Raw genomic sequence first — 22,495 nt, 5'->3', positions numbered from 1 at the left:
AATGAAAGTAAAAACCAAATCCGTGGTGAACATAGAGCAACAAATGTCACCAGTTTTATATTGTTGTGTCTCAAGTAAGTAATTAACAAAACAACACTACAGCTGGCAATAAACCTTCTATTTTTCCTTTGTATTTTCTGTATGAGAAACCTCCCGTTAGTCTGTTTCAGTACAACGGCTGTGCCTGTACATCCTCTGCTTCATGTGTAGAGGACATCAAATCGATACAACAAAGTGCTAAGCAGTGAAGTGCTAATGCACTAGACAGCCCCTGGAGACAGTGGAGGCTGAAGGGAGTGTCCTGCCAGAGCCATTTAGTGCCTCTGATAGGTCATATCACTGGGACAGGCCGCTTCCTGTGCCTCAGATTGGTGCTGGCACAGTGAGCTCACTGGCTACTGTTGTGTGGTCTCAGATTTCTCTGTGCCAAGGATCCATTACGTCCTAATTACCAGTGGGATGAAGGGACAGGGCACGTTTAAACAGAGCTACCTACCTACACAAGGCCGAGGCAGATGAAGCCAGGCTGAATATAAAAGGAGAATTTTAAACTGAGTGAGGAGTAAAACCTGCGTTGACACTGGATGGACGACTCAATTTTGTGCCTTACTTCAGGTGCTCTATATTCCTGCAAACCAGATCTAGTTTAATTTAAGCCTCTGCTCCATCACTCTCCCCTCTTTTCCTTGCTCTGGGAAGCACTGTTAATCAGTGGAAGAGCCTGAATAAGGGACTAACACTCTCAGCTGAGCCAGTTATTACAGCAAAGGCACTTTTTCTAAATCTGCTCTCGGTTTGCTCAAGCTCCATTGGTGCAAATGACTCAAACTCTTTCATGTCAGCTTTGAAGTCAGTTGGGGTGGAGGGACATAGGAGGAGGGCAACCCCAGCCCAGGTGGTGGAGGGTGGAGGTCCTGTGTGAACAGGATTTGGATGACAAACAGTGGAGCACACTGATTTCAAATGCTGCACATTTTATGAAGAGCCCCAGTGGCAAACACAGATATTATGTTAAGAACAGACCCCCTATAATTAAAGTGCGCTCATCCGGGCAGACAGGTGGAGCATTTATTTTGTCTGATGAGATATTCTGGTGTGAGACAGAAAAATCTGATGGATGCAACAGCACAAAAACAACATAATCAGAGCGAAAGAGAAGTTCGAGCTCCTTCGGCTGCTGTAGCTCTGAGTAAAAAGCAATATGTGAGTGCAGTTATTTACAAGAGGACCAAATTTAAGTCTGATTTGAGTGGTTCACTTTCCTCTCTTGCTCTGTCAGATCAAGAGGAGGAGGTTATGAAAGGAGTAAAGACATGAGCACATAATGAAACTCTTTCAGAAACGAAGGGTTTGCCATTCAGACACACACCTCTTATCATGATACTGCCATGCTAGTGACCCTTCAGCAGGCAGTCAAGAGCAATTTTACAACGTGGGCGGGGTTATCTAGTGTGTCCACCCCAGAAGAGATGAGTCATCAGAAGCATTTTAACTGTTTCCAGGAAGAGAGAACACAGAGAGACACATTTTGCTTTTAAAATACACAACATGTGCATCAGGTAACCTGCATTTGTCAAAAACGAATTGGATCCCACTGAAATACGAGTATAAACTGTCAGCTGAACCAGCTGAACGCCTGTCAGTTTTAGACTATTGGCTGGATAAAAAAGGCATTGGATGCCTCCTGGTGATGGACATTCTTCATCATTTTGTGACTTTACTGTTTACAGTTAATTGAGCTGCTATGTGAACCCACTGGAGAACAAAAGATTTATATAATCCATTTTCAGTCAGCTGTGCTGCCAACATGGAGATGGAAATCTGCTAATACTAATAATATTGTTCTAATGAATGCTGGATAAGAGCTTTCATGTCATCTCAGCCTGTTGGCAGTGAGTGCTAACACTCAAACGCAATAGTGTTTCATGCATGAAAATTCAAACACTTCGTGGCTGATTTGACCGCGTCCATTCAACTATGAGGAGAAGGGCTTTCCATTAATCATCGAGACGAGCCACTGTTCAGTCAAAAAGATGAGGCCTAACCTTTTATCGTGAACCGCCCAACTTCTACTGCAACATGAATATTTCATATTTAATGGAATGCCGAGCCAGAGAGATGCATTAAAATATTTATCAGCTGCTGAGTAATATGGAGGACGAGGTGTGCGTCTGTGTTATGTGTTTGTCAGGATCAAATGCTCAGGAAAACCCTCTGGAGTGAGGGCATACACAAAGTTAAAGGTGAATTAGGATTGTTGTGATTAGGACTACCATCAAGGTTCGGGATTGCTGGGTTCGGGTCAATTAAAGTCATCTGGTGATGGCGGTGAAATTTTAGCAAGAAAAATGCTTACCGACTGAAACGGAGAAATTCACCAATAATTTATCCACCAGTTGACTATGGAACCTGAACAGCTGAACACAGTTGAGAACAAGCCCATAAACCTGCAGAACATTTGACATTTGACTCCTCCATCATTAAGAAACACAACAGACACAGAACTTCATGTCTTACGCCGTAGAAAAACAGCCTGCATGTTCAGTGTTCTGGTTCACTTTCTCATATAACATTTGTTTTCCTCTCAGCAAGAAAAGCTTTCCAAAGCCAAAGCCAAAGGAGTGTGAACATATGATTCATCTGGTGGCCAGAGACACAACTACAACTCCGGCATGCGTAACAGGCAGCTGCCTCTTAACGTGTTAGCCATGTCGGCTTTAAAGATAATTTATCAGATATATTAGGAGCTGCTTTGCACTGCCAACAAGAGTCCATAAAAATCAGTAAACACAGGTTAAACATGTGACACGCGTACAGGGGAAACGGCTCAAGGATGAATTGTGTAGGACATTAAACACAAATATATGTCACTGTATGTTATTTTTCAGACAGATGCTGTGGACTTTACAATCGGTCTCACAGTTGGGTCCACGGTGCCAGGCAGTCAATTTCAAAAGCAAAACACATTCTTTCCTGAGTCTCTCACTTATTAATATTCAGGCTGATAAAAATATGCAGTCGGTTTGTTTTCCTCTGCGGATCACTCTGCTTTCCGTTGCTTGCTGCTCGTTTTCATTTAGCAGTGTTTAAAACCGCTTCCCACTGCCTTCATCCCTTCATCTCGGCCTCTTTGATTGAAGGAGCTGGCACGCTTCCCAGAGAAACAAATCACAACTAACATAAATATGAGCATCAGTGTTTTGCTTTTCTTTTCACTGAGCAGCTGATGTTTATGAGCAATCGTTTAAAAATCACTGAATGTAATTGCTGAAATTTTTTTTCAAATCAAAGATAAGTTTTGCTTAAACACGGTCCAATCATTTACATCCACTGAAATGTCTCCCAAACACAGTTATTTCTGTTAAATCCTACATTCCCATTCTGCCAATATCAAGCAGCAGCAGCAATAATGATCAGTGAGACTCTGCCGAACCCTGAAGATAGAAACATTTAACGTAATCTATTCTAAACCAAGGCAAGTAAACTCCCAAAGACGTACAGTTTATTCTATTCTCTGCCACTTGAGCCACTGTAACTGCATTTACCAAATGAAAAGACAGTAAAAAATACATTTCTTAAGACAGTAAGAAAGTGCTACTCACAGAGGGACAATATTTAACAAACCATCTAGCAAAACCAGGAGAAAATAACCGTCATTTTCTCATAGTAAACCCACTAATGTACAGTTTTACTAACTTGTCGCCCACTAGCTTTAATGTTACTGAAACCTAAATCCAGTTTGTCTGACTGCACTGTATGTTCATTCATGTTTTGTGATGCCCACACTCAACATGTGAACATGGTTTTTATGGCTGTAAGACTCAATCATCCCCAACATAACACATGGGTTTGAACAGTGTTTATCTGACCAACAGGAGTTTGCAACAACTGGCCCACTACAGGATTCATGAGGGTTTACTCCAGTGGTCTTTGGTGCTTAAAGAAACACAGGTTGTGGAAAAAAAGGAAAACAAACTGATTGCATATTTTTATCAACCTGAATTATTATTTGATAATCGACTTGGTAGGCAGCATTTGGAAATACATGCATTACCACCACCCAAGATCTGCAGAACAGAATGAACCCACTGACAGCGACTGCTCACTCATGTGCCTGTGCGTCATCATGTAAGTGATCCATGACGCGACTAGTGGTCAAAAGCTCCACAGCGTACCTCCGCAGTGCACTGAGCACTGTAGTTTATGGTCAAAGCCTTGCATCATGGAACATCTTCATCGAAAGACACACATGAGATGACTAAAACCACTGGCGCCCATAGGAGGATCTCTTCAAAAACTGCATCTGTCGTAAGCTGGCAGCAGCTGGTGATGTTTCTGTGGCAACCAAGAATCAGCTGGGCCAAAGGAGGTTGCATTCACATCCTCCACACACCACATGCCCTCACACAAAACCAACCAGAACCAAAAACAACAACAACAACAAAAAAACCAATATGTTGATCATAGTTCAGAGCAGCATCAATCAGCTGTAGGAGTTAATGGCACATCTCTATGGATGCTGTCTGTGTATGTATGTATGCATGTATGTGTGTGTGTGTCTTATGTACAGAGTGTACAAGCAATTGAGGGTAGGAAATTGAAGGGTCTGCTTATGTAGCCAAGCATTCAGCCTATTATTTCCTTCAAATCAGTGTCACAATATGCTACGCACACTGTGGATGACATGGTCCCCACTGCGCACAGTAACACATCACCTACGTCGTTGGCAGAGATGTTTCTTTCCTGAGAACACAGGCTAATCTCTTACACTTGAATAACAGCTAGAAAACATTCTGCTATGAAGGACATGAGTGTTTTCCAAAGAGCCGCCTGTGACTCATCTCTGTGTTAAGGCGCTGGAGGGAACAATTCTGTCTCAAAGATGAGTTCAGTGCTCCTTTCATTACATTATGCTGCTGTGAGAGGATTCCAGGGTACCTGGTCATAGTGACATTTAAAACAGTAACATAGCAACATTTTTTTGTAAAATAAATACATGTTAATGTAATCTCTGTAATAAAAGAATTGCTTGTGGGGAAATCTTTTAGGCTGCATTTAACTTCAAGATATATTAAAAAAGTATTTCACCTTAAAAGAAAGAAAAAAGAAGAAAAAATATACTTTTGATGGTACACTGATTCAGTGCCTCTATATATGTTGCACTATATGTTGCTTGGCTGAGCGGATATAATCTGTCATTAGAAGCATACAATTCTTCATGGAAGTAAGTCACACGCCACCATGTTGGTGAAACTGGATAATATTTTACAGAGAAAATGTCTTCTGTTTTTCCCCCTCATATCCTGGCTGCTCTGGGACTCTGTGATTTACTGAGTTCCGTAATGGAGGCACACCTTTACTTGTTGCTAAAGTAACAGCTAACTGCTCTTCATTGTAGCTGCCATTAGTTAGTTAGCTTAGTTAGCTGTGGAGCTAGCTGACTCTGCCATGACCAGACCAGGAGCTCAGGGCACTGGGAAATTGTCCATTATTTATGCTGCTAAATTCATGAAGATCGTCAAAAACAAAAGTTATTGTAAAACTAATTCTGGCCTCTTCATGAAAAATGATATTCATTTCTTTGCCAAAAATGGCAAAATTGTGGCCATTGACCAATTGTGACATTAGCCATTTATGAAACTGTTAAGCAATACCTGGAAATTCTGAATTTCTTATTCTCAACAAATGCCAAACCGTTGTTACCCGAGTTCACCTCTCAACTCAACTGTCTTTTGTACTGCAAGAATTAAAAGAAATGAAACTCTCTGAAAACAAGCTGTTTCCTAAGGACAGTGAGGGCCTGAGGCTTTTAGTTAAGGCAAAATGCTTCTTTTTGAAGTACCACATCCAGCTGAGGAAATATACCGAAATGGAAAACACCAGATGCAGTAAATATTTTGTGCTTCAGCATATATATTTTACCTGATCTAATAAACAAGCTATTTGGCAACTGAGTGGTGTGAAAATGTAAAATGGGTGTTTGAGACTGTGCAGTTACGAAATTATTAACACAGACACAAAGCATTTTTCTGTCAGACAATCTTATCAGGTATTTTATCTCACCTCTAAAGCTGACTAACTGGTATGTTGTTGCACTGCAGTGTAAAAAGAACAGCAGTTGCTGTCTCTGTTTCTTGACAAACAGCTCCACTGTTTATTAAGAAACAGCTGCAGCACATAGCTGAAGCACAGTATGTCTGTGCTGTATGGCTGTATGTCTCAACAACAAATGAGACATACAGTGTTAATTTGTAATGTTTGGAACGGTTGGCTGGTATTTTTGTTTCCAGTCTTTATTTTAAACAAAGCTAATGGCCTCCTGGGTTTAAATCTATAATTAACACACACACGGCATGAATCGTCTCATATAACTCTCAGCAAGAAAGCAAATAAACACATAACAATAAAAGAGTTCTTTTTAAAATGTGCAAATCTTCATGAATTTTATGAATTTATGAGAAATGGGCAACTAAACAAGGAATATACTCCCATTTAGTGTACTCCTCAAAACAGCCTTTACACTACATATCACCACACACCAAAGTAACGTCTGGTTTTATTTTGAGATTTTTCCAAAGCTGTGTTTTCATGTTTATGTATCTTCCTTATAATTCTTACCTGTTGTAGGTTGATCAACACATCTATCTCTGGGGCATGACCTCCTGTAGCCATGGGGGCTGGACGAGCAGCCAGCGGGTGAGGAAGAGCTCTATGATGAGGACAAGGGCCAGCACAAAGGATGGCTCGTGTGGCTGGAACAAAACTAAACACAGCGGCTGGGTATGGATGGAGTTGCTGTGGAGAAGGATTTGCGGGGGAAAGACGTGACCAGATGAACCCAGAGGTAACGGACGACAGGGATGGCAAGGTCAGGTGTGGGGTTTGTGCAGCTGGGAGAGGAGAAAAAACTGGAATGGGAATGAGGGTAAGATGGGGTGCAGAGCAGCAGGAACCTGGGGGAGGACTGGGATCAGCCTTTCTCTTTCACGGTTGGGGACCCAGGAAGCCGTTGGGGTGGCATAACCTGCAGGAGAGTGGACAGGAGGAGCCAAGTTACTGGTCTGATCTGAGGAAAATACATCAGGCAGCTGCTGGACAGCATCCAAGCACATCTGATGTACTGCAAACACTAATCATGATCACTGCATGCTGGTGAACACACACACCAGACACACACAATTTGAGTAAATTCAGCTTCAAAGGGAATCATTTTATTTTTTAAAAAAATTATTCTTCATTAAAAAAAAATTTTCAAAATTTCAAATTTGTGACATTTTGACAAAACATTAAATCAGTGCGGCACCATTGTGCTAATAATCGTGTGCCTAAACCTGAACAAAATCGCGGCACCTCACTGCTGCTTCCCATCCAAATGATTGTATTTGTAAATTTTAAATTTAATTCCCCTCTTACGATCCACGTGTTCCCTGTGGCGTCTCTGAGACATGGTGACTAACCTCCCGTTCAGAGTCGGACTGTTGTGGTCACACCCGTGTCACCCCTGCTCTTTTTATATCTTCTTGTAACTAAGTGGAGTTGAGGGGAGCACTGAGCACTCTGCACTGATTAAATGTCACATTATCATTATTAATTGGACACATTATACTCCCAACAGTATTACTCTAAGAATATGTGACATGTCCCTTTATGCAAACCTTTGCCTCTGACATTACACCCAAATGCTGTTGATAAGTACAGTTTTAAACTGGATGTTTGACTCCCGTGAAGAATTTTAGTCTGTCAAATAGCAATTAGCATCTCTTTCTCTTACAAAATTCCATGTTTTTCAGTCCTGCGACACATGTGACTAAAATATCCTTAATTCTCACTTATCAGTCTAACTTGAACACCAGTGTGGAACACACGCACATAAGCAAACAAGAAAAGGCACCTTCAGACCCAGTGATGCCAAAATAGCCACCACTGGTTATTTTGGCCTCAACGTGGAAGGAAACAGGTGCCTCTCATCCATGTAAACATACCACGATTGCTGGTCTGTAAGTATTCTGGGCAATGTGAGTCAGGGTAAGCCAGACAATTACTGTTCAAAGGAGCCATTTACTCCAGTAAAAATCTAAGTCAGAGTTAGCCTCCAGAATTTTAGCCATGTTTCCACTCTGCTGTGTCTCATCAACAGAACAGGACATGTGAGAATGTGCTGCTGCTGTCATCCCTTTCTGAAGAGCAGGCATTACTTTATCTGTGCACCATTCATAGTGTTGTACTGTTCCTTTATTTCTATCACTTTGGTTAAGTAAACAGTTAAAACAGTGCATGCAATGAGGTGACAAAAGGAAAAACTGTTGGACTGAATTAAGCATACATTATGTGAATATTTTAAGATTTGGGAATGTAGGGAATACAGCTGATGAATCTGAAAAGCCTGTTTGGAGCTGCTGTCACAGTAACAGGCTGTACATCTGCCTCAGTTTTATTCAGCTGACTCACTCGCTCCCTCTGAGACATTTACAGCTGGCTCATAGCTCACATTATGCACAAGGCACTGCACAAATAAAAGAACAGTTGATATGTGATGTGTGAACTGAATAAACAGTCTGTCTTTGTACCTCACCCCGCATGGCTACAGATAAATCCATCCCATCCAACTCCCACCACCTCACACCTTTCCGGTACCTACAGTAGTATTTGTGCTGTTAAAATGTGAAGTGTAAAATTATACCTTCCCCCACACAGGTTGCTTCCTACCTTCCATTGTGTCTGAGGGGCCCGTGTGTCATCCTGACTGGCCACCAGTGGTGTGTGTGTGTGTGTGTGTGTGTGTGTGTGTGTGTGTGTGTGTGTGCGTGTGCGTGCGTGGTCACCTTGACCAAAGCTGACCCAGCTCCTGCCCAGCCCACCACCACTTAACTCACTGCTACAGTAATATCAAATGTCCCACCCCCTTCATACCAGCCGTGTAATCAGAGAGCTCTGAATGGCTCACTCTTTGAATGTGTGAAGGGGACAGTGACATACATAAGTGACCGAGGCTAACAGGGTTGTGGTTGGGTGGTGGGAGCAGGAATGCCAACAGGCGTCGAAAATAAAAAAGGAAAAACAAACCTTCTGGTGAATCATGGGGCTACAGTGACTCAGGACAGACCTCCCTAAAATATTGGACCACATGTTTCATTACACACAAAAAAACACATATCACCATAAAGGCAAAGTTACACCAGAAAAATATAAATAACAACCAAAACTGAACTTGTACTTGAGTGAGCATTAACATAAAGCAATAACTATTACACATGACGACATAGTGATTACATAACTATAAGACATAAAAATGCATTTATGGTCAGACTTTGATTTAATTAGTGGGTGAACTGCATGAAAAAAGCAGCTGTTTTCATAAGCACCCTCGTTCATGGTTTTTCCTGCATGTCGAATTTAAAGGCGACTGCCTTGTTCACGTCACATGCTGTCTTCACACTGTCAGCAAGGGTTTAACAGGTGAAGAGGAAACACGCACCTGTGCATTAGTGCAATTAGTGCGGAAACATTGAGCCACTTAGCAGGGAATTATTTTTACATAACATTTTGTCATAGTTTTGCTACCAGCCTTTTAGCTTATTTTCACTAATTTTACTGCTTTACTCAAACACTATCAATGGTTTGGTCGACACAATATTGGACAAAATGAAAGACTATTATAATTTCTCAAACTTCATGGTAATCTGACCATCAGTCATCAGTCAGTCAATGTTATTCAGCTTATTATCAAATAAGACAACAGCAGCAACTTCTATCAGTGGAAAAAAGTTACATCTTGACCTCCTCAGTGAAATTATGTTTCTGCAGTCATGGTTTTGTTGTGTCACATTCTATCAGAGGCCAAAATGCATTAACAGTTAAATGGACATTTTGGCGAGACACGTTGAAAAGAGAGTCAAGAGCCCTGAGAGAGACAGAAAGAAAGAAAGAAAGAAGTGTAAACGAGAGAAAGAAGGGTGAACCTTTAATTGGCACAAACCAAGACAGCACACAGTTAAAACTCAGCAGTTTTAATGTGCACACATGCACAGATGAGTGTGTGGTTACTTTTCAGCAGTCTGGTGTTGGTTGCACATCATTTAATCAAGGTAACCACAGTGGATGATTGAGTCTAATGGAGCTGTGATGCAGCACTTCACAAATTGGCCTACAGATGCCAAACTCATATCTGCCCTGTGGCCTGCAGAAGCCTGAAGGGATTCAATCAGCTGAGGGGGATTTCCAAACAGTTTAAAAGTACTGTATTTTCCGCACTATAAGGCGCACCGGATTATAAGGCGCACCTTCAATGAATGGCCTATTTTAAAACTGTTTTCATATATAAGGCGCACCGCATTATAAGGCGCATAGGATAGAAGCTACAGCAGTGGATCGGGTTCCGTTTTGCGTCCACTAGATGGAGCTGCGCTACAGGGAATGTCAACACAACAGTCAGATAAGTCAGTCAAACTTTATGAATAGAATACAAACCAGCGTTCTGACAACTCCGTTCACTCCCAAAATGAATAAACAGCTGTGTTATTATTTTTCCCGAGGTAATGTCAGCGACGCAGTATTTTCGCAACACAGTTTATCTTTTAACAACAGCAAGGTATAACAGGTAGTGCAACATTTTTAACACGTAGTGGATGGGAACTTTTCCTCGATTCAATAAACACGTAAAAGAAACAGTCCGATACCGTTACGGTAACTCAAACGTAAGTGCAATAACAATATAGTAACTCTCGATATAGTGCAAAGTAATAACAATATAACAACCCCGTACACTGCATTAATGGGTAATAGAAATAATCTTCCGTTGCAGCACTACAGTGAGCTATTGTCACTGAAAAATAAACACATTTGAAGGCTGGAAATAATGCTTGATGTTTTTAGATGCTTGCCTTCACATGCAACTCTCACGATATTAATTATCATGAAAACATACAAACTGAGAACTGAAAACACAACTGGCACTGAACTGTTTTATCTGGTTGCTGCACAGCTCGCTCCACTGTTGCGAGAATGTCACTCGGTCGCCCAGCTTTCTTCTGAGCACACAGGCGACAGAAACGCATCGAATCGCATACAGTTATACAGAGTTCTGAGCTGTGACAAGTGGCCAACAACTGCCATTAAACTCTGTTTAATTTGTATGAGATAATTTCATTTTTGAGCCTAATGGACATTTTTGGGCATCCAACACCACACTGTACATGCTGTGGTTCAAGAGGACAAGACCTGCATTGAAATGTTACTTCAGTTAAAGCATGTGTGTAGTCAGGAAAATATACTTCGCTGTGCAGATGATTCTGACTCCTACATTAATGTAATGTCAAAGCAGGAATTTGCTGTTGAAGTTTGTCGAGCTGGAGCTCATTTTTAACTTTTTTGTACAGGACTGCAGTTAATGTTTATTTTTATTCAGGAATTGCCTGCTGATTATTCTCCAATAACTGACTGATTGGTTGGTTTTAAAAATGCAGAAAACTGTCACAATTACCCTGAGCCCAAAGTGACACCAATTAACAGTCCAAACTTCAGTATTTTTACGAATAGATTCTGCTGATTCAAATCATTCAGAGGAAAAGCAGCAAAACGTCACCTCCGAGAAGCTGCAGCCGACATGTTTTCATGTTGAAAACTGCCAAAACATCATCACTATAGTTGACATTTCATTTCAATCGTTATTTCAGCTACACAAAACATTTTATAAACTCATTTTTGTACAAATGTTTTTTTTGGTTTTTTTTTTCGCAAAGAACTGACCAGTGCAAATTTTAGGAAAAAAAAAAAAAGTGTTTAGGTGCGCTTAGCTACGGTTGCTAGGCTGCTTGTTTCCAGGCTGGTCCTTTGTTGTTTCTTTCCTTTTAAGTGGTTGGAATGTGATGACATCAAAGGAGTCAAAGTTCTTTTGATACACGTGAACACTGGATCTACTCCATAAATAGGACGTAGATTCCGTTTAATTTCATATCTGAATTTGCAGAACACGTTAGCAGCACTTTAAATCTAAGATGACGTGCAGGAGCATCGATAAAGTGACTCAAAGTGAAACAGCATCAGATAAGATGGAGGATTCGATTACTCTTGTGGAAGTTTATTCCAAAGAAAGCGTCATCTCTACGGTCACAGAAACTATCAAGAACATCCTGGAGGAACAGGCGAATAGTATAAGCGTCATCAATAAAGACGACTTCTCAGAACAAGAATACGAACAGCTTGTGTCCAGCACCTCCCAGGATACTAACGAGGCAACATCGGCGATTGTAAAAGACATAATGGAAGAGCTTGAGTCAGAGAGAGAGTCTGAACCAGAGGCCGAAACATCCTGCTGGAAGAAGGTGGGAAATAAAGTAAAGGCCCTGTTTGCTCTCCGATATGCCAGAGAGTCGATCATTGGGGTCATGGCCAAACTGAAGAAGAGATATGATTGCTGGACACCCGATGAACAGGCATCCCTGCAGCAGATACTTGATGTGGGGGGAGAGCTGGTCCGAGACATGATGTCGTCCACGGAAGATGACGAGATAAGAAAGGAGACAGCAGACACCTCAAGCAGCCAGAAGGAGATCTGTAATCAGCTGGTTGCTGCACTGTTCTGCCACCTCGGACCAAGGCGATTCTACGCAAATTATCTCATGGTGATCCGAGCCGAAGTGGACACATTTTTCAAGCTGATGTGGAACCGGCTCAACCAGGAGACACAAGAACAAGAGGAAAAGAGGAGGATGACTCTAAGCTTAATCAGGAGAGAGGTGGCAGATCTTTCAGCAAACACAGAAGGCCCGTCAGAAGAGAAAAGAGACGCAACAACAGCCACCACTGCTGTCACTGACGAACCAGCTGTCGGTGATGAAGCAGCTGCTTCTGCTATTGAGGAAGCAGCGGAGAGTGAGGAAATGCCTGCTTCTGTTGAACCAGCTATCTGTGAAGAAGCTGATGAAGAGCGGGAACAACTCTGCGATCTGATGGTGATGGCGCTTGTTAACCGGATTCTCAAAGATGACTGGATTCATGTGTCTGTAGATGAACTCAGGAACATCATCACAACACTCAAACAGATGCTCTTGAGGGAGATCGCAGACTCTGACATTATTGTCAAGCCAAGTGGCCGCCGTATCACAAAGATCACCAAGGCGGTAAAGAGAGACTTGAAAAAGAAGATGGTCGACTCAGGGACAGTCCGACTGAACCTGATAATAAAGAACGAAGATCTCTTCAGAGACATAACTGAGGGACTGAAAAAACATCTTACACCAAAGCAGAGCAGGGTTAAGAAGTTTTTCACAAGGTTTATTGAGAGCGTGGTCCAGCCTTTCACTGACTGCTGCATAACTTGCGCCAGAGGAAGGACCATGGCATTCTCAGGTTGGGCGGTATAGAGAGCTGAGGTCCCCCCTCATGTCCAACTGAACACTCTGTGCTACCAGGCTGGTAGCACAGTGTTAAACATGGATATGACACAGGACTTCAGGTTTCAGAGGAGCACAGATGCCTCAGTGTTAAACACTGTGGCCTCACAGCATCAAGGTGACGGTTCAATGCCAGGGCTTCATCTTCTTGCTGTGACGAGCCCACTGTGTTCCTCTGTGGAGTTTACTCCGAGTGCTTCGGTTTTCTCCCACTCTTAAATAATAATAATACTAATAAAAAATGAATATTATATATTATTGAGAGCGTGGTCCAGCCTTTCACCGACTGCTCCCTAACTTGTGCCAGAGGAAGACCATGGCATTCTCAGGTTGGGCGGTGTGAACCTTTTCCACATCAGATTATGTCCAAAAAAATATGTTCAAAAAAAAAAAACCCCAAACAAACAAAAAAGCTTAAATTGAGCAATATTATATGTATATATATGTATATATGTGTGTGTGTGAAAATTTGTCTTCTGGTTTTCAGCATAGACGTGCATGCAAATCAGATTAAGTTGTGCTGGTTGAAAGATCAGATTATTCTAACTGGGCTCATCATGATGAGTTGTTCTAAATGAACAAAGCAGATGGTGGCCAGTGCCGTACTGACGTGTCTTTGAAAGACAACATAAAATAAAGTTTTAGGCATGAAATGCTCACAGTGTGTTGGCAGTATCTGCAGCAGTTAACTCATGCTGTCCTGAACCTTTCAAAGCCACATGGCAAGATGTAAAAGGGCAGATTGGAGAACTTGGGAATACGGTCATCCCAATGGACTCTGTGCTGTATTTACTTTGTGTGCCACCCCACAATGTGAGGGAAAACATAAAGATAAAAACTCCACCGATTGCTTGAAAAACACTATCTCAAGTCTGCAGCATGTTTTATTTTGTACGTTACTCACATTCAGTCAACTTCAATAAAAAAATGCAGAGGACAGCACTTGCGGTCCGTTTGCGGTACTCCCTGGCCCACAGACCAGAGGAGAAATGAAAACATCACGAATGGGAAAAATATTGGGTGAGTGAAGAGCCCACATAGAGTTGCTTGGGGTGATGAATGGGTCAAATGAAGAGAGGACTTTCTCCCAGGACTTATTAAACTTTTTCTTTTTTTAAAAATCTAAATCTGACCAAAGTGTGACATGGATGAGGGTCCCCTGCCCTTTCCTGCATGTCTGAAATGCATAAAACGAAGATGCGTTAAATGATAAATGAAAAGTTTAAACGAGAGAAATAATGCAAGAAGTCTCCTTTAAGATGGTGTGTTACAATACACCTCTCAACCACCCACATCTGTATGGGATTTCACTCTTTTTAATTGGATGACTAAATCTTCCAGAAATTGTTATGGCATGGAAGAATCCAGAAAACGATTAGCTTAGCTCAAAACTGAACAAACGTGAGTCTTGGCATCAGAGCAGAGACATCTTGCAGAGTTTCACAGTTCATACTGACCGTCATGGACACGACTTCACATGCAGTGCAGTGGGAGAGTAAGATCACAGAGCCACTGCAAACCACAGATAACCTGCTAAACCACATGTATCATGTATGCAATAATATTACTACCTTCATGTATTTGTACTGCTTTAACAAACTAACAGGCAGCATTGCCAAAACATAATTTCTACAGGATCCTTTACAAACACAATGCAGTCAAAGTATTCTGTTCTCCTGCTGGCCAGAAAGTCTGAATGTTGGGCACCAGCAGAGTCATCACACACACACACACACACACACTCCAGACTCCATCTATATGTGGTCAGCAAACTCAGAAGCAGAGCAGCACAAAGTTCTACAAAGGCACTTAAACGCTATGATTTCACTCAGTATTGGTTTTGCACCCCTTTGGATTTTTATTCTAGTATTGCTTTTAATTCTCTCCATATTCTATATTTCAGTACTTGATACTTTAAATACTTTATTGCCTTTTCACTGTTGCCATTGGATACTGAACTTCCCTCAGGATCAATAAAGTATCTATCCGATTTTGCCAGGCCTCACAGCCAAAGTACACAGACGACCAGCATCTCATGGCTGTAAACTCGTCTTCTTGCTTTAAATGACAAATTTGAATGCTGTAACATAAACATAAACTCAAAATTTGAACAATTAAAAATTACTGTTTGATGAGAGACAGCCAGAGGTGTGAGAAAATCTGTTTTTAATGTACTATGCATTGTGTGTTATGAGGCTGACATCTTTAATCACTCTGGGTCAGTCATTTAGCCTCTGAGGTGCTGTGAGCGCAGGACTTATAGACAGACCGAGTAAACGTTCTCACTTTTGCATATGGGAAGATACAGCTAACACAAGATCCTCTAAAAAAAAACAAACAAAAAAAAAAAAAAAACCCCAAAAAAAAACAAAATTTAAAAAAAGGCACCTCTGGATGCTTCACTGGCTATTGCTCAGGGTCCACTTTGTGACACCTGAAATTCCTCATTATCCACAAGGATCCGCATTTTATAATAGACAGACAGATAGATATACTTTATTGATCCCAGGCTGGGAAATTGCAGTGCAGCAGCAGCAATACACACAACAAGCTAAACAGAATGTTAAAAATAGCTAAATAAAAAGTGGCATATATAAAATATATATACAAAGCAATATAAAAAGTATCTATACAACAGTACACATCAAAATCTGCATGTACCAGAAATACTGTTAGCATAATTTGTATGTTGTGCTGCTTCAGTTGGTCTTTCCTGTACACACTACATCTATTACTTGCCCTCGCAGAGGGACCCCCCCCCCCCTCTCAAGTGTCTTCCATTTCTATTTTCCTGGGAGTTTCCCAAATCAAGAGTGAAAGCACAAAAGCTCACATGTAGTGCAGACCTGACTTGGCCTGAATGGAACATTTTGTGAGAGCGGTATGTATGTAAAATGTGAAACAAACATGGGCTCAAATCTCTTCAAAGGTGCTATAGCCTCAGCATTTCATTTTACCCTTCATTGTGTTGGAATGGTAACCCAGCCGGAGGACACGCTGTTAGTTCACAGCCTCTGAGATTCCACTCTGCCTCCTCTTCTTCAGACCCAAGTGCTGGGCAGCATCAATCAATACTTGCTCTCAATTCTGAAATTCCTTATTTGTACAACACTGAAACCGAGAAGCGTCAGGTTACCTCAGCCATCTGGTTTCCAAATGAACTCAGCAGCAAGATGCTTCATCCCTTCAGTTTTAGGTAAACCCCGTGAAGCCCCATCAGCTCACGCTCCTCCGCAGACGATTGTTGCTGAGTCATTACTATGTGACCTTATCCACCTCCAGCTTCTGCTCGAGCTTGAATCTCAGACTGTTTCACGCGGATCACAGATGACATATGCAGGTCGTGAATGTATTTTTTGTGTTTTAAATGCTCTTCCTGTCGTACAGGCGAAGCACACCAAACACTCAACATAGTAGAATGAGTGAGGCACCGCCTGCGGAGCGCTGCTGCTCCACCTGCACACAATGAAGACGTCTGTGCCTCACGGTGCAGCCCGACACCGAAACGCTACACCTGCAATGCCGGACTCTGTAGCAGCGATTTACAGGATTGCACATGTGAATCTGAACAAAAGCCTCAGTGCTGCAGTTCCTTTGCTCGGGCACATGCACGTCTTTGTTGCATAGCAAGTACCCAAACGGCGACTCGGCATCGTTTTGATGCCAGTGCGCAACTGCCCACTGAAAGCCGAGGCTTCATTTCACATTTCAGTGTGTAATCGCCGTGTTCGACGTCTTACCTGTGATTTCGGGGGACAATCCAGCGGTGGAAGAACTAGAAGCAAGAGATGCTGCGACTACACACGGCGGCGGCAGCAGGACTGGTCCACAACCCAGTGAAGACACGCCACGCAGCCTGCTGGATCTGCGAAGGATGCTCAGAGCAGCTCAGACGACCACGTGACTCCTGAGGACAACCTGCCTCAAGTCACTGATGGACAACAACAACAACAACAACAATCTGTGGGCACGGTGTGTGTTCTGTCTGAAGGAGGAAGGCAGGCTTCAGTGTTCGCCTTATTATTATTATTGTATGTTGGCTTTTGTCAGTAACAGCAGTAGTAATGGAAGAAAACACGAGTACGTGACAGTATCATGTGCAACAACAGAAACAACGGGTTGCCGCGTGAGCTGCACGTTTATTCAACAGGAAAAGTAGCTGGTTGAACCTCCAGTGTGAACACATTAAACACATGTGCACAGACCGCATACATTAAATTTTAAAGAGAAAAATTAGTTCATCTCACAGTAGTATAACTTTATTATTGAAGCTTGACTGCCACTGTGTGGTGCTAAGGCTTCAAATTCAGACCACAGCAGACATGAAAGACCAGATTACCAACCAGGCAAAGAAAGAAACTGCCTTGAGGCCACAGACCCCCCAGGACCCCCTAAAGTCCCAAGTTCTCCAGCTGTCACATTTTTTTACGTGCAATTTAAACGTTTGGATTGTGGGTCACCTTCATTATTAACTATTTGTGTGTCAAACCCGGATTTAAAAAGCTGGGACGTGCTCTCATGACCAACATGTCAGTCATCTCTGTCCACCTTTTAACAAAGAAAACGACTCCATTCATACTGTTCTTCCACAATACTCATTCTGAGATAAATGAGTGACTAATGAAATCCCACATGGAAAGAAAATATATGAACGCATGTTTTTTTTTTTTTATCTATGCCACATATATTTTCCAACATATGTGCACATATTTGAAATTGGCCCTTACATATATGTCTTTCAACTATATGTACATATATGCTGTTGCATCATGTGCATCTATCCATCCAGCCTGATAAGCTGGAAAACTAAGTCTTCATTTTCAGGGGACTGAATAAGATAGAGACATTATGTTGTTTGATTATTTAATCTTATTCCACTTCCTGTTACACGTATGAGATGTAGTTGAAAGCTCCAAAAAAGTAGTAATTGTACCTTTAAATCTGTTATGTTATGCATAGTGCAAACATCAATCTGCATTGAATCACAATAAGAACAATCAAATACATTTTGTTTGTTATATGCACATTACATCATTTCAAATAAAGTGATAGAGGCATTATGTATAAAATATATGCACCTGACTGTGGCATATATGTGGATATATACAAGTCATATATGACACATTTGCTATATATCCACATACATGCACATATATGACCTTAAATATGGCATACATGCAACATATTCTGCATGTATTTGGATATATGTTCATATATTTCCTTTCCGTGTGGGATTACTCTGTGAACCTGGGGTGGACAGGAGTGGTTGGCTGCTGGGGGTCCAAGGCCATTTTTGAAAGGATCAAACATTGCAGTGAAAACCTCAGTTAGGCCTACTTGTTTTTATTTCTCTCTCTTGAGCTGTCACACAGAGTTGCAAAACAGAGGAGCAACAGCACTGATGTGGGGGAGAAAGCTGATCAAAAGAAACTTTAATTGATAAACTTACTTAAAAAAGGAACAGAAGCAAACAAAAGGCAGCCGGGAATCCAGGTAAAAAGAGTCCAAACAAGAATAATCCACAGACCACAAGAAAGGCAGCAAACAGACAAACGGAAAACACACACAAGCAGAGCGCAGGTATATATAGGCACAGGTGAAGCCAATCAGGGCGGGGCAAGCAATCAAAAAAGGAGGGAAAACAGACAAAGACAGGAAATGAAAAGCTAAACAGGACATAAGGGGAGACAAAATACAAAATAAAACAGGAAACTACAGAAACTTCAAACCATGACATGAACCAGACACTGGGACATCACACAATCTGACCCCTTTGGCTCTCCATCACATGGAGACTCAGACTGCTGTACATGTAAATACTGCACATTTTCACATTTTTAATTTTATTATTTTTATAAGGTTTCTATTTTACAATATTTAATTTTACTTACCTATTTTTTGGTAGCAGGGACAAAAAGAATTTCACTGCACATTGCACCGTGTATGATTGTCCATCCATCCATCCATTTTCTATACCGCTTATCTGTCAGGGTCGCGGGGGGAGCTGGAGCCTATCCCAGCTGACTACGGGTGAGAGGCGGGGTACACCCTGGACTGGTCGCCAGTCAATCACAGGGCCAACACACAAAGACAGACAACCACACACTCTCACACTCACACCTAGGAGCAATTTAGAGTAGCCAATTAACCTAATGTGCATGTTTTTGGTATTGTGGGAGGAAGCCGGAGAACCCGGAGAAAACCCACGCAGGCACAGGGAGAACATGCAAACTCCACATAGAAGGGCCCAGACCGGGATTCGAACCTGGAACCCTCTTGCTATGAGGCGACAGTGCTAACCACTGCACCACCGTGCCGCACCGTGTATGATTGTGTGTGTGACAAATAAAACTATCTTGTATCTTGTATCTTATCGGACTGTGCCCTGCCTCCCGTGTCTCTGAGACTGTTGCTAGCACAAACTGTACCATTAAAGTTCCAGTGTGCATGATTTAGTGCCATTATAGCTGTGTGGTTGCCTGTCACAACCGACTGAACACCCCTCATCTCACCCTTTCCTCTGGTGGCTGCCAAAACCACTAGAGTCTACTACATTTACTGCTACTTTTAATGAAGCACAACACCTGAGTAATTCTTCAATGGTTGGTTATCAAAGTTCTCCCCAAACTGTGTGAATTACGATACATTGGGAGTAAATATTCTGTGAAATAGATAGTGGTTCACTGAATGTCTGCTTGCTAAAACTTAAGCTGATCTTTAGATCTCCTCCCTCCTTGTATAAATACAAGTCATATTCCATATTACAGTGAAACATGTTCAACTTTGTTTTCTTTCATGTCATGTCTGGCTGAATTTTGCGAGTTCTCTCTCTCAGGACATGGCCGACACAATCACATTGTGCCAGCTGACATACACAGCTGCCCACAGTCGTTATCCTCAAGTCCCAATGCATTTTGATTGTAATCAGGTGGCATAAACTTACCTCATCTCTGTTATTTCTCAGAGGAGATGCATTGCTTGTGAAACTTATACAACGGAAACCCACAACAGCTGTTCAGTTATAATAAACTGTGTAAGTTATACAAATACAGCTGGCAGCGGAGAGAACCCTGGAGAACTATGGAGAACATCCTGGCAGATCATCAATAATGTGTCAGTTTAGTGTCAGCATGAACTGCAAAGTTTAAGAAGAGGAACATAAATACAAACAGCCTCCAACAGGTTTAAAGCGATGTTTCAATCTCTGATCAGTCTTTTTCCTTTCTGCAATTCCTGATTGTCACATTTACCATCCTAATGCATCAAGGATACAATTTTTCATTAAAGATTGTGAGGCATAGTTAACTAAGTTAAAGTTAACCCAGAGGGAAGACAATCTGTTTGCTGTGCACGCAACGACAGATGTGTCAATATGCAGTATGGGTTTGCTCCACTAGAGGGAGTCCTAGCTTCAAATATCAAAAAGACAATATACATATTGTAAGTCACTTGTGTATGATGCACAGTATCTCAGCATAATTAGTAAAAAGTTGCTTAAAAGCTTATGATGGTATAGAAATAAATGAAGGGGTCAGAGGGATCTCCTTTGGAACAGGAAGATTTCATGATAACCTCACATTTTTTTTGCATTATTTTTCTGATCAGTTAATGGAAGGCGGCTTCCACACAATATCCAGTCAAAACAGGAAGACGGATCATATGGCAGACTTTAAAATGGTCCCAGGAGACCCCGTTAATGTTTAAAGATGTTTAAGACAGACGCGTCACAGCTGGAGGATCATCCAAATGGAACATTTTCCACTGTCATTAAAGATCACTTATTGTGATCGGACTTCCTGCTGTGAATTCCTTTCAGTTTAATGATGATTATTTCACCCTCGCCCTGCTGCAACAAAAAAGATGAAAGCCTTCTGAATATTGTCACACACAAACACAGAAGCAAAGGCAAGATTTAAAGCCAAAGAAGGAAAAGAGTCAAAAGCGGAGATCAGTTGTTGGTCAGGAGTCAGCTGGGCAAAAATCTGAACACGTATAGCAGGAACAGAGAAACTTCCCACAGCAGGTTTGATGAGCTTACAGGGTATGTGCTCACCTGCCTCGAGCTTGTTCCTTAATGTGACCTCAGACTGACCTCCTCAGGTGCTCTTGCAGGATGTTTGCCTCTGCGGGTACCTGAGGCTCCGATCTCGAGGCCCATCAGCAAGGCTGTTTGTCAAGTGATTACAGGAGAAATAACATCACTGCAAAACCAGAAAACGTGTGGGAAGCTGGTGCTTTGTTCAAGCACCTTTCTTCTTCTGATCAATTCAGTGACAACTCAGTTCTCATGTTGTACTCTGACATTTTCAGTGGAGTGGAAATGCTGAAAATTTGCCCCTTTAATTTTCTCGTCTTGCTTTGCTGGGGCGGCACGGTGGTGCAGTGGTTAGCACTGTCGCCTCATAGCAAGAGGGTTCCAGGTTCGAATCCCAGTCTGGGTCCTTCTATGTGGAGTTTGCATGTTCTCCCTGTGCCTGCGTGGGTTTTCTCCAGGTACTCCGGCTTCCTCCCACAATACCAAAAACATGCACATCAGGTTAGTTGGCTACTCTGCATTTCCCCTAGGTGTGAGTGTGAGAGTGTGTGGTTGCTGCGATTGACTGACGGCCATTCCAGGGTGAACCCGTAGTCTGCTGGGATAATCTCCAGCTCCTCGCGACCCTGACAGATAAGTGGTATAGAAAATGAATGAATGAATCTTGCTTTGCCTTCTTCTTCTTCTTCTTCTCCTTCAGTGGTTTAGTGATGCTGAAGAATTAGTGCCAGCCAGCTGTTTATTTCAAAGAACCTGTGGATGAAAATGTGTAGTAATTTACTTCATTAACTAAAGTGACAAAGCAGTAAATAATGAAGTCAACTCCCCACAGCTTTGCAGCCATCTTCAGATGGTTGTTTTGGTTTTGTGGCCCACAGTTTGGCTCTGATCAGCTTTGTTTCCAGATGTATTTGGCAGGTTTCCAGTGAAAAATCTCAATAATCAGTCCACTGTATGCAGTCACATTCCCCCTCTGAGAAATGCAACATGTACTTATTGAGAATAAACTGGAAAAAATTATACTCTTTGGCAGATAAAAACAACAGAATCAAAGTGCTGCGCGTGTCAA

At 41.9% G+C, this 22,495-nt stretch overlaps 1 protein-coding gene across 2 annotated transcripts in view; it reads right to left on the bottom strand.

The window, feature by feature from the left end:
- Positions 1-18,930, bottom strand: part of slc4a3 (solute carrier family 4 member 3) — a 45,586-nt gene extending 26,656 nt beyond the window's left edge. The window contains exons 1-3 of one of the 2 annotated variants that reach the window (XM_046403891.1): positions 18,841-18,930; positions 17,132-17,322; positions 6,619-7,024 (exon numbers count right to left, since the gene is read on the bottom strand). In XM_046403891.1, coding sequence (XP_046259847.1) covers positions 6,619-6,672 — 54 coding nt within the window. In that variant the 5' untranslated portion in view covers positions 6,673-7,024; positions 17,132-17,322; positions 18,841-18,930. The remainder of the gene's footprint in view (positions 1-6,618; positions 7,025-17,131; positions 17,323-18,840) is intronic. The other variant, XM_046403892.1, reaches the window with a different exon arrangement.
- Positions 18,931-22,495: the final 3,565 nt, after the last annotated feature.

The sequence above is a fragment of the Scatophagus argus genome, chromosome 11 (assembly GCF_020382885.2).
Source record: "Scatophagus argus isolate fScaArg1 chromosome 11, fScaArg1.pri, whole genome shotgun sequence".
In the NCBI taxonomy this organism is placed as follows: Eukaryota; Metazoa; Chordata; class Actinopteri; family Scatophagidae; genus Scatophagus; species Scatophagus argus.
The sequence above is the reverse complement of the archived record's forward strand: the minus strand, read 5'-3'. Positions and strand labels throughout refer to the sequence as shown.